Source organism: Agrilus planipennis, unplaced genomic scaffold (assembly GCF_000699045.2).
Source record: "Agrilus planipennis isolate EAB-ADULT unplaced genomic scaffold, Apla_2.0 scaffold134, whole genome shotgun sequence".
Classification (NCBI taxonomy): Eukaryota; Metazoa; Arthropoda; class Insecta; order Coleoptera; family Buprestidae; genus Agrilus; species Agrilus planipennis.
Genome location: NW_020438860.1, coordinates 154120 through 166678, shown reverse-complemented (window position 1 = coordinate 166678; position 12559 = coordinate 154120). Strand labels below are relative to the sequence as shown.

Here is a 12559-nt window from a genome sequence, read left to right as displayed (position 1 = left end):
ATGACTGGAGGGGAAGTATAGATTTTCCATTGTTTATAATTTCTATTTTTTTTATAATTTTAGAGTAACTTTTATTCAGTTAGCTTTTGTAACTAACTCTTTCATTATATTTCTAAAAAAAATGCAATATTGTCGATAATATAAACTTTTGTAATAAAGAAATGTCATCAGTTACTAAATAAACAAAAGAGAATGAACCCACCCACTAGAGTGGTATTTCTTGTAAAAAGTGTGACGTACGCAAAAATTTGAAGACCTATTCATTTTTTTTGGTAAAGTACATTTCCAGTTAATCAGGCTTAAAATGACATTAAATGGCTTCTTTACGAAAAATGCTATTTAATACTGCAGTTAAATGCAATGATGACAACATTTGGATATCGAAAGTAGGAAGGCAGCCATTTTTGCTTTGTAAAGTACATACAGAACAATAATCATCTAAAAGTATCTTCCACAAGTATCAGCCCTTTGTCGATATTTTTTAGCCTGAGAGTAACATATTTTGCAAAAGGGCCAATTTTTAGGCATATTTTATTAATTCCTTGACTAAGTTCTTTTAAATGTCAAATTTTAATTCCCCAACGATCAGACGAGCTACACTTTGGCAGCCATAATAAGACGTGCTAGGCTTGGGCAAGCGGGTTTTGTGGTACGTGCAAGTGTTGTGTTTGCTCCGTATTTTATATGATTTCAATGCGAAAAATTGGACAGAATAATCAGGTAATTTTTAATTAACTTCGTAAGTGTTCCATTTAGCTGTTTAAATAACGAGAAGGCCCGTAAAAGTTACGTTTGTTGGTTAAATAAGTGAAAATGTAATTCGGCTTTGCATAGTAGTGTAGAGTGTAAACCCGCCATGTTGTTGCATTATTGCGAGAGAAATTCTCACGAAAAACCTGACTCCAGACGAAAAAATCCGATTTCTGTATGTATTTATGTTCATATTTTTTGTTTGATTTAGGTTAATATGTATTTTCCCGCGTATATGCCACAAAACCAAAGCAGTCCTCACGTAAGGTAACCATTGGTTATCTGGCGATGTAAAAGATGCCCAGGCGGCTAACTTTAACTGTGATCCATCCAAGGTCTTGTTAACTTTTATATTACAACCATTAAATTGCTCCAGCTACCTAAAATCTACTAGAAATTTACCAAAATTCATGTTTTGTAACCACAAATTGACAGACTATATTCACAATAAAGTTTCGCATGTACTTTCAATGTTTTATTTAATTTACAAACGTTGACTTGCAGGATTAATGATTGCCTTAGGGTTCTGGCCTCACATTACACTATTCTAATTGAAACGAAAACCTATTTGTTTGTAGTTTGTGTCGATGCATGGTGTACCATTTAGTTGACTAGTGAATGGAACAGTGATACTGAATTATTTTACAGATACAGTGTGCTATGTTAACATTAAGGTATTGATATGCTCTTAGAGCATGGAAAGTACTATACCATTTGCTCGCTTTGGGGCCAGCTGACTTAACAGGTCAAGGACAGCATTTTTAAACATTGTACATTATTTTGGTAAGTCTAAGAAAACAATTTTTATGTATTTATCATTAAATAGTACATATTCTTTAATGTGGCCTTACTATTCTGTAATCATAATCTAAAATACTGTTTTTATAGTTAATGATATAACACAATTTGATGAAATATCTATAGTTCCGAGACATGCTGTGGTCTTATATGAATAAAACTATAAAAAATGTTAAAAGCAATATTTGTAATAAGATGATTACAGAAATATTAAGTATAAAGACTGCTTAATATCCAACATGTGCTAAATGAAACTATGATTATTAAAAAATGAGTTAAACGATGGTGGTGTGTTAAAAAGGATATTTTATTTTAGGGGAGAGTCTTTTGACAAAATGCAACAAGTTGAAACACCGATTCAGAATAATGCGGTAAGTCTGGCTCTTTAGAGTGTTATTTAATTTGTCAGTATTGGCTAACACTATGAAATTAGAGCCCCACAAAGGCCACCGACGACAGGGAGCCTCCACCCCGAGTAGATGTGCCCCTTGAACCGGTAAATGGTGTGGTTCAGCCCCCCGTCCATCCACCTCCCAATCGGCCAGGCAGGGTCACTAACCAGCTGCAATTCCTACAAAAGACCGTTCTTAAAGCAGTATGGAAACATCAGTTTGCCTGGCCCTTCCATCAACCCGTTGACGCCAAAAAACTCAATCTACCCGTAAGTATTTTTCACATTTTTAGCCCGACATCGTATAGGATCCCTTCTTTTCTTCTTTCTAGGACTACCATAAAATAATTAAGAACCCAATGGATCTGGGGACAATAAAGAAGCGCCTGGACAACAACTACTACTGGTCAGGCAAGGAGTGTATCCAGGACTTCAATACGATGTTCACCAATTGTTATGTGTACAACAAACCCGGCGAGGATGTGGTTGTGATGGCTCAGACCCTGGAGAAAGTCTTCTTGACAAAAGTCGCTGATATGCCTAAAGAGGAGTATGTGATCGATCCTCCAGCCAAGGGAATCAAGGGAAAGAAAGGCAGAGTTGCGGGCACGCCAGGGGTCGGCGCAGGACGCGGACGACCACCAGCGGTCAGTTCTACCGTCGCCACACCAACAACTGCCCCTTCAACTGGTATAAAATAAATTCTAATAATAAAGAAAGGGGTTTCTGACGCCTTGTTTTATGTTGTAGCGTTACCGTTGGGTACTCAAGCGCCCGCGACAGTTCCTGGCAGCACTGCCACCACCACGATTGCGCCTACGACCCCCGTAACACACAGTAACCTGCCCCAACAGCTGGCTCAGCCCACGGCCGGCTATCACGTCGCCCAACCCCTGGCCAACCCTCTGGAACCGTCAAACCTCGCTCCTAACGTACTCCCTGGAAACGTGATGCCTCCCGCTCAACCTGCAAAGGTATTTAAAGAATTTTTTGGGGGAAAAGTTGCCATTATTTATGTTATTTGAGACTATTTCTATTTTTGTGTTGTTTCAGGTAAAAAAAGGTGTAAAAAGAAAGGCGGACACAACGACTCCGTCGGCGACGGCGTTTGAGTACAACACTCCAATGGAGTCCAAGTCGGCGAAGATATCGACGCGTCGGGAATCGGGTCGACAAATAAAGAAACCAATCAGGGCCGAATTAGACGGCTTGGTGCCCTACAATCAGGCCAACATTTCACCTTTAATGAACATGAATGCGTCCCAACAGCAGCACGCGTCGCACAAGTCCAAAGACAAGTTGTCTGAGGCGCTCAAGTCCTGTAACGAGATACTCAAGGAGCTCTTTTCCAAAAAGCTTTCGGTAAATCATTTTATTTATTTATTCATATAATGTTTACTAATTGTTTAAAATCAATAATTAAGCTTTGTAATTATCAAAGTAAATGGCAAAAATAGTAACAATAATTAAAGTTATTATTATCTAGTGTCAATTTACAATAAACTGGCTTAGTTTTGTTAACAATAAAAATATTTAAATCATTTCCTGTTCAATTTTTCATATGATTTTTGAAGGTAAATGTAAGCGGTTGGAGATATCTAGATATTTCATTAAAAAAATTTCAGGCAATACTTAACATTGCTTTGTGTTTTAGACTTATGCGTGGCCATTCTATAAGCCTGTGGATGCAGAATTGTTGGGGTTACACGATTACCACGACATAATAAAGAAACCGATGGACCTGGGAACTGTTAAACAAAAGATGGACAACAGGGAGTACCGTACCGCACAGGAGTTTGCAGCGGACGTGCGGCTGATCTTTACCAACTGTTACAAGTACAATCCTGAAGATCATGACGTTGTTGCAATGGCGCGAAAACTGCAGGACGTCTTTGAAATGAAGTAAACAGTCTGCTATTAAATAATGATTTATTCTCTAATGAACGAATTATTTCTGTAGGTTCGCAAAGATTCCAGACGAGTCCCTTCAGAGGGTGGGAGGCAGTTCATCGACCAAGTCAGATTCTAGTTCATCAGGCTCAAGTTCAGACTCATCCAGCGACACAGAAGACTCAGAAGAAGAGAGGCGGAACAAACAATTGAAAATGTTGGAAAAAGAAGTGAGTTGCACAAGATTTCAGTAACAATTGTTAATTATTAAATAATATTTATTTATTCATTTGTAGTTGATAGCGATGCAAGAAAAGATGCGCAAGTTGGTGGAGGAAAGCGGGAAAAAGAAGAAAGCGAAAAAGAAAGCAAAAGAAATAGAGAAGAGCAGCAAAAAGATGGTAGCAAATAGTAGCGCATCCGCGGGAGGCGGAGGTGGCGGTCTCGGTAAGCCCGGGGGCGCGTCTCTAAACAAGTCGAATAACGTAATGTCGGACAGCGTCGACGACAGCATAGCCAGCGTGGTTTCGGGGGCGGATATGAAGATGGGCGGGGGGGTCGGCGGCGTGGTCGGCGACGTCCATCATCACACGGCCGCCGGCAAGTCGCTCAACATGCACCACCACCTTCATTCATTGGCGACGGGGGCCAATGCCGCCGCGGTTGCGGGAGGCCCCGCTGCCGCGGCAGCTTCTAAACCCGTCAAAAGCAAAGGTGAACACTACATGCAAAAAGACAACTAGAGTCGCGCACTTTCAGGTTTTCTGTAAATAATTAAAAATTACATATTTTTTTTTTTTATTTGTAATTCTTAGGTACAGTTTGGTAGTTTTTGATGTTCAGTTAAGTTAGAAGACTGTAGGGAAGTCCGCATTACAAAAAAAAATTTAAAGCTCCTTAATAGTGTTTAACTGATTGAATTTGTTTTTGAAATTGTTGTTGCTGTGTTCATTTATCACATTTAAGACTCCGAAAAACACAAAAATGCTGTTATTAATTTCTTCGCGGATGAGGGGATTCTTTTTCACATTTTTGCTTTGCAATGTCTTACTGGAATGGTTTTTCTTTTTTGTGTGCACAGGTGTGAGGGGACCGAAGCCAGCGCAGGGTAACGCAGCGTCCAAGAGACAGAAGGCAAACAATAAGACTGGCGCCGGACGTAAGAAATCGGCGGCGCAAGCCCCCGCACTTGCCTTCGACTCTGAGGACGAGGACAATGCGAAACCAATGTCCTACGATGAGAAACGACAACTTTCATTAGACATCAACAAACTGCCAGGTAAGACCGCCCTGTCTTCTTTATAATTACAGAAAAATATTAATTCTTTATAATCATCATTTTTCTGAAGTAATTACAATTTCTTTGATTATTTATGTTGTATTGTTTTAATAATTATGTTAAATTGATATATAGGTGACAAATTGGGGCGTGTAGTGCACATAATACAGTCGCGAGAGCCGTCGTTACGTGATTCGAATCCGGATGAAATCGAGATCGACTTTGAGACGCTCAAGCCGTCCACGTTACGAGAACTGGAGAGCTACGTAGCGTCGTGTCTACGCAAAAAGCCACGTAAGCCCTACTGTAAGTTCCCGTTACTTAACGTCGGACGTGCCGGCACAATCTGCGTCACCAGAGCACCGGTGGTTGCCCCTTGCCCCCCTCTAAACTATTTTACAATTTGTTATGCCTTTATAGTTTTATTTAAGTGTGTCTAGAAAAATAAACGAAATAGGGGGGCACGTAGCAGACGTTGTAATTGGAACTACACATTTCTAAGCATGGTAGACTCGACCTTGACTATTGGAAAGTAAAGTAATAAGCTGGGTGCTATGTTTTCCTATTTTTTTTTTTTTTAATTAAGGTGGAGGTGACGGTAGAAGTGGGTGGCTTTTCTATGCCTTTGTGGTATTTGGGAGTAAACTGCTTCTTTATTTAATAATTGTAATCTTGATTACAGTTTTTCCAAACATTTTTGCCCTCAGATACCATTGAAAATAATAGGCAAGCTTGTTGGTGTTTTTTGCTTCCTTTTATGAAATAAATTTGAAGGATTTATTATTAAAGGATTTGTTATTAAAATCAGTAAACGCATGTCGATGTGTTTAATAAGTTAGAATGATCCATATATCAAAATTTTATTGTGCATGATAATATCGAAATTTTTTGTCGTGGGACAAAGTGAATAAGTAACGAAAGGGGTATATTTTAAGTCTAACGCTTTACAGCATGCTCTACCAGTTTAATGCGTGTTATTTCTAATTGTTACTGGTTATCTGGTGAAGGGGAACGTTAATTTAGGCATTCATTAAGTAATTAATTAGCAACGTATGCACATATAAAATGATCACTGGATTAAAAAAAGAAAAGGTTAAAAATAATCTTTGGTTTCATGCTTTGTCTTGGCTAAAATTAAACTTACGAACGACGAAATCTAACCAGAAGAGTTCGTCGTTATCGTTTTTTGCTACGAAACCGTAAGAGGAACATTCAGCGGTGATTGTTTTATATTTGTTGATAATTTTCTGAATTGGACGGTACCCTTATAAATCTCGTTGCAGATAAAAAGATGCCGGGCAAGTCGAAAGACGAGCAGATAGCGGAGAAGAAGCAAGAGTTGGAGAAGAGACTGAACGACGTTAACGATAAAATAGGCAATACAAAGAAGACGACAAAGAAAGGTCAGTAAAAAATTAGAAATGTTTGCTGTTCGGTACGTAAAATATCGCTTGTGCCTTTCAGAAGAGGCTAGCAAAGTGGATCCAGCGGGAGCTGGCGGTCCCACCGGTCGCCTGTCCTCCAGTTCGAGCAGTTCGGACACGGACAGCAGTACGTCGAGCATATCGAGCAGCTCGTCGGACTCCAGCGACAGCGAAGCAGGTTAGCTCTCACCACTACTACTACTCACCCACAACAACCATTGCGGTGATAAGTTGTTGAACGCCATTAAAAGTTGACACAAGTAATAGTATAAAACAATGAGTACGTCAACAACGCCACACATACACACACGATACACACAGAAAAGACCATTTCCTTGTTTCCTCCCTGCCTATTTAAGAGATCGACCCCTTCGATTCTATGGCAACGATTATTGTTAACTAGGTACTACTCATTTGGTTTCGTTGTCATTTTTATCTCTCCTCCCGTTATTAGCCGCCTGATTTCACGGTAGAAATTGTTGCTTGTCGGGGTTGAGACGTAAAAGTAGACGTAGAGACGGAGTGTGTGCGTAAAAACATGGGCGTGAGACAGTCGTCGCAAAAAGTCCTCTTTTTTCCTCTCATTCTGGTTTTTGTCTTAAAAAGGTAGAGCGCGCTGTTGTACGAATTTTGAATAGGCAATATAATATAATTTTTATGTATATGAAGTGCCATGCACGTCGCGTTGTTATTCTTTATTCCATTTTATCCTTCATATTAATTATATTACTGCGATTAATAAATGATAAGTCTAAAAAGAACGATCGTGTTTAATTTATTTTAATGTAATCTCGAATGATGTTTGCGAGTAGATTTTTCGTTCGTTGTGGTTGAATGAGAAGTGCAAATTTTACTTTCCTCTTTTAATTGGGTACCATACATGTATAATATAAAGAAATCCGTACAAACACAATTACGTACGTATATTAATAAGAGATTTGCAAAAGAGATGTACATATACATATAATATCATCGTTCCATTAAGCGATTAAAAAGGTATTTATAATGTAAAGTAATTATTACGAAGTAGTGGCCGAGTTTCAACGTTTGTTCTTTTCTTTTGGCTTTAACGATTAAAAACATTACGGAAATTCCGCCTAACGACTTGTTATTAATTAGTATCCGATTACCCCCCCCCTTTTTTTTAAACTAAATACTTTTTTGCATATAAACGCCTGATCGCAAGGGTGTAACTAGGCTCGCTCCATCAGTCAGTTCACATTTTCACCCACCCATCGAACAATTTTGCACCCACACACATACACACACACACATGCATTAGTTACGTATAACCACACCCCACATAAATGTGTATATATATATATATTTCTGTTTCATCGCTAAAAAAAAATGACAAAAAGAACAGGTNAACTAACTTTTTCCTTATATTTCTAAAAAAAATGCAATATTGTCGATAATATACACTTTTCTAATAAAGAAATGTCATCAGTTACTAAATAAACAAAAGAGAATGAACCCACCCACTAGAGTGGTATTTCTTGTAAAAAGTGTGACGTACGCAAAAATTTGAAGACCTATTCATTTTTTTTGGTAAAGTACATTTCCAGTTAATCAGGCTTAAAATGACATTAAATGGCTTCTTTACGAAAAATGCTATTTAATACTGCAGTTAAATGCAATGATGACAACATTTGGATATCGAAAGTAGGAAGGCAGCCATTTTTGCTTTGTAAAGTACATACAGAACAATAATCATCTAAAAGTATCTTCCACAAGTATCAGCTCTTTGTCGATATTTTTTAGCCTGAGAGTAACATATTTTGCAAAAGGGCCAATTTTTAGGCATATTTTATTAATTCCTTGACTAAGTTCTTTTAAATGTCAAATTTTAATTCCCCAACGATCAGACGAGCTACACTTTGGCAGCCATAATAAGACGTGCTAGGCTTGGGCAAGCGGGTTTTGTGGTACGTGCAAGTGTTGTGTTTGCTCCGTATTTTATATGATTTCAATGCGAAAAATTGGACAGAATAATCAGGTAATTTTTAATTAACTTCGTAAGTGTTCCATTTAGCTGTTTAAATAACGAGAAGGCCCGTAAAAGTTACGTTTGTTGGTTAAATAAGTGAAAATGTAATTCGGCTTTGCATAGTAGTGTAGAGTGTAAACCCGCCATGTTGTTGCATTATTGCGAGAGAAATTCTCACGAAAAACCTGACTCCAGACGAAAAAATCCGATTTCTGTATGTATTTATGTTCATATTTTTTGTTTGATTTAGGTTAATATGTATTTTCCCGCGTATATGCCACAAAACCAAAGCAGTCCTCACGTAAGGTAACCATTGGTTATCTGGCGATGTAAAAGATGCCCAGGCGGCTAACTTTAACTGTGATCCATCCAAGGTCTTGTTAACTTTTATATTACAACCATTAAATTGCTCCAGCTACCTAAAATCTACTAGAAATTTACCAAAATTCATGTTTTGTAACCACAAATTGACAGACTATATTCACAATAAAGTTTCGCATGTACTTTCAATGTTTTATTTAATTTACAAACGTTGACTTGCAGGATTAATGATTGCCTTAGGGTTCTGGCCTCACATTACACTATTCTAATTGAAACGAAAACCTATTTGTTTGTAGTTTGTGTCGATGCATGGTGTACCATTTAGTTGACTAGTGAATGGAACAGTGATACTGAATTATTTTACAGATACAGTGTGCTATGTTAACATTAAGGTATTGATATGCTCTTAGAGCATGGAAAGTACTATACCATTTGCTCGCTTTGGGGCCAGCTGACTTAACAGGTCAAGGACAGCATTTTTAAACATTGTACATTATTTTGGTAAGTCTAAGAAAACAATTTTTATGTATTTATCATTAAATAGTACATATTCTTTAATGTGGCCTTACTATTCTGTAATCATAATCTAAAATACTGTTTTTATAGTTAATGATATAACACAATTTGATGAAATATCTATAGTTCCGAGACATGCTGTGGTCTTATATGAATAAAACTATAAAAAATGTTAAAAGCAATATTTGTAATAAGATGATTACAGAAATATTAAGTATAAAGACTGCTTAATATCCAACATGTGCTAAATGAAACTATGATTATTAAAAAATGAGTTAAACGATGGTGGTGTGTTAAAAAGGATATTTTATTTTAGGGGAGAGTCTTTTGACAAAATGCAACAAGTTGAAACACCGATTCAGAATAATGCGGTAAGTCTGGCTCTTTAGAGTGTTATTTAATTTGTCAGTATTGGCTAACACTATGAAATTAGAGCCCCACAAAGGCCACCGACGACAGGGAGCCTCCACCCCGAGTAGATGTGCCCCTTGAACCGGTAAATGGTGTGGTTCAGCCCCCCGTCCATCCACCTCCCAATCGGCCAGGCAGGGTCACTAACCAGCTGCAATTCCTACAAAAGACCGTTCTTAAAGCAGTATGGAAACATCAGTTTGCCTGGCCCTTCCATCAACCCGTTGACGCCAAAAAACTCAATCTACCCGTAAGTATTTTTCACATTTTTAGCCCGACATCGTATAGGATCCCTTCTTTTCTTCTTTCTAGGACTACCATAAAATAATTAAGAACCCAATGGATCTGGGGACAATAAAGAAGCGCCTGGACAACAACTACTACTGGTCAGGCAAGGAGTGTATCCAGGACTTCAATACGATGTTCACCAATTGTTATGTGTACAACAAACCCGGCGAGGATGTGGTTGTGATGGCTCAGACCCTGGAGAAAGTCTTCTTGACAAAAGTCGCTGATATGCCTAAAGAGGAGTATGTGATCGATCCTCCAGCCAAGGGAATCAAGGGAAAGAAAGGCAGAGTTGCGGGCACGCCAGGGGTCGGCGCAGGACGCGGACGACCACCAGCGGTCAGTTCTACCGTCGCCACACCAACAACTGCCCCTTCAACTGGTATAAAATAAATTCTAATAATAAAGAAAGGGGTTTCTGACGCCTTGTTTTATGTTGTAGCGTTACCGTTGGGTACTCAAGCGCCCGCGACAGTTCCTGGCAGCACTGCCACCACCACGATTGCGCCTACGACCCCCGTAACACACAGTAACCTGCCCCAACAGCTGGCTCAGCCCACGGCCGGCTATCACGTCGCCCAACCCCTGGCCAACCCTCTGGAACCGTCAAACCTCGCTCCTAACGTACTCCCTGGAAACGTGATGCCTCCCGCTCAACCTGCAAAGGTATTTAAAGAATTTTTTGGGGGAAAAGTTGCCATTATTTATGTTATTTGAGACTATTTCTATTTTTGTGTTGTTTCAGGTAAAAAAAGGTGTAAAAAGAAAGGCGGACACAACGACTCCGTCGGCGACGGCGTTTGAGTACAACACTCCAATGGAGTCCAAGTCGGCGAAGATATCGACGCGTCGGGAATCGGGTCGACAAATAAAGAAACCAATCAGGGCCGAATTAGACGGCTTGGTGCCCTACAATCAGGCCAACATTTCACCTTTAATGAACATGAATGCGTCCCAACAGCAGCACGCGTCGCACAAGTCCAAAGACAAGTTGTCTGAGGCGCTCAAGTCCTGTAACGAGATACTCAAGGAGCTCTTTTCCAAAAAGCTTTCGGTAAATCATTTTATTTATTTATTCATATAATGTTTACTAATTGTTTAAAATCAATAATTAAGCTTTGTAATTATCAAAGTAAATGGCAAAAATAGTAACAATAATTAAAGTTATTATTATCTAGTGTCAATTTACAATAAACTGGCTTAGTTTTGTTAACAATAAAAATATTTAAATCATTTCCTGTTCAATTTTTCATATGATTTTTGAAGGTAAATGTAAGCGGTTGGAGATATCTAGATATTTCATTAAAAAAATTTCAGGCAATACTTAACATTGCTTTGTGTTTTAGACTTATGCGTGGCCATTCTATAAGCCTGTGGATGCAGAATTGTTGGGGTTACACGATTACCACGACATAATAAAGAAACCGATGGACCTGGGAACTGTTAAACAAAAGATGGACAACAGGGAGTACCGTACCGCACAGGAGTTTGCAGCGGACGTGCGGCTGATCTTTACCAACTGTTACAAGTACAATCCTGAAGATCATGACGTTGTTGCAATGGCGCGAAAACTGCAGGACGTCTTTGAAATGAAGTAAACAGTCTGCTATTAAATAATGATTTATTCTCTAATGAACGAATTATTTCTGTAGGTTCGCAAAGATTCCAGACGAGTCCCTTCAGAGGGTGGGAGGCAGTTCATCGACCAAGTCAGATTCTAGTTCATCAGGCTCAAGTTCAGACTCATCCAGCGACACAGAAGACTCAGAAGAAGAGAGGCGGAACAAACAATTGAAAATGTTGGAAAAAGAAGTGAGTTGCACAAGATTTCAGTAACAATTGTTAATTATTAAATAATATTTATTTATTCATTTGTAGTTGATAGCGATGCAAGAAAAGATGCGCAAGTTGGTGGAGGAAAGCGGGAAAAAGAAGAAAGCGAAAAAGAAAGCAAAAGAAATAGAGAAGAGCAGCAAAAAGATGGTAGCAAATAGTAGCGCATCCGCGGGAGGCGGAGGTGGCGGTGGATGTAGGAAGGCGATTTTAAATTAAAAATTCTTAATAAGTACCTTGATACGTACAATTTTATAACAATTTGTATTAATCAATTTTTTGCTAAATATTAGTTTTGATTGTTACAATATGTAAATGGTTGCCTTACCTGTAGCCATTATTATTCCAAACTAACTCCTAAACAGTAAATTGTTAATTGGAATACATAATTAAATTAGAACCGTATATTTCTTAAAATTATGGTGTATCAAACTTAAAAATTATCAAAGAAACTTTAATGAAAGTTAAGACATATTTAGAGAGAGACAATACGATAATTACTTGAGCAAAAATTAAAGAATAAAGACAGAAACAGAACCATGGCTTGTGGTTAGACAAACCCCACCCATGATAAACCCATTAAACATGTTTGTGTGTGTAAAGAACGTACCATCATTGTCTAACGGTATTGTATATACATGTGTGTGTATGTATTCACCTTATTCCGT

At 38.4% G+C, this 12559-nt stretch overlaps 3 protein-coding genes across 4 annotated transcripts in view; 2 read left to right on the top strand and 1 right to left on the bottom strand.

Annotated features, from left to right (window-relative positions):
* Positions 1-12461, bottom strand: part of LOC112904053 (glutathione hydrolase 2-like) — an 18499-nt gene extending 6038 nt beyond the window's left edge. Inside the window, exon 1 of the mRNA XM_025973237.1 lies at positions 12220-12461. Coding sequence (XP_025829022.1) covers positions 12220-12229 — 10 coding nt within the window. The 5' untranslated portion in view covers positions 12230-12461. The remainder of the gene's footprint in view (positions 1-12219) is intronic.
* The window catches only part of LOC112904049 (bromodomain-containing protein 3-like), a 17132-nt gene continuing 5041 nt past the window's right edge, over positions 469-12559 (top strand). Inside the window, exons 1-14 of one of the 2 annotated variants that reach the window (XM_025973227.1) lie at positions 469-720; positions 1399-1533; positions 1865-1919; positions 1982-2209; positions 2272-2629; positions 2690-2913; positions 2993-3301; positions 3594-3841; positions 3900-4059; positions 4126-4543; positions 4911-5108; positions 5244-5402; positions 6392-6511; positions 6573-7898. In XM_025973227.1, the coding sequence (XP_025829012.1) occupies positions 1884-1919; positions 1982-2209; positions 2272-2629; positions 2690-2913; positions 2993-3301; positions 3594-3841; positions 3900-4059; positions 4126-4543; positions 4911-5108; positions 5244-5402; positions 6392-6511; positions 6573-6715 (2601 nt within the window). In that variant the 5' untranslated portion in view covers positions 469-720; positions 1399-1533; positions 1865-1883 and the 3' untranslated portion in view covers positions 6716-7898. Of the gene's footprint in view, positions 721-1398; positions 1534-1864; positions 1920-1981; positions 2210-2271; positions 2630-2689; positions 2914-2992; positions 3302-3593; positions 3842-3899; positions 4060-4125; positions 4544-4910; positions 5109-5243; positions 5415-6391; positions 6512-6572; positions 7899-12559 lie in introns of both variants that reach the window. The other variant, XM_025973220.1, reaches the window with a different exon arrangement.
* Positions 8096-12559, top strand: part of LOC108739050 (bromodomain-containing protein 3) — a 16243-nt gene continuing 11779 nt past the window's right edge. The window contains exons 1-10 of the mRNA XM_025973247.1: positions 8096-8531; positions 9210-9344; positions 9676-9730; positions 9793-10020; positions 10083-10440; positions 10501-10724; positions 10804-11112; positions 11405-11652; positions 11711-11870; positions 11937-12069. Coding sequence (XP_025829032.1) covers positions 9695-9730; positions 9793-10020; positions 10083-10440; positions 10501-10724; positions 10804-11112; positions 11405-11652; positions 11711-11870; positions 11937-12069 — 1696 coding nt within the window. The 5' untranslated portion in view covers positions 8096-8531; positions 9210-9344; positions 9676-9694. The remainder of the gene's footprint in view (positions 8532-9209; positions 9345-9675; positions 9731-9792; positions 10021-10082; positions 10441-10500; positions 10725-10803; positions 11113-11404; positions 11653-11710; positions 11871-11936; positions 12070-12559) is intronic.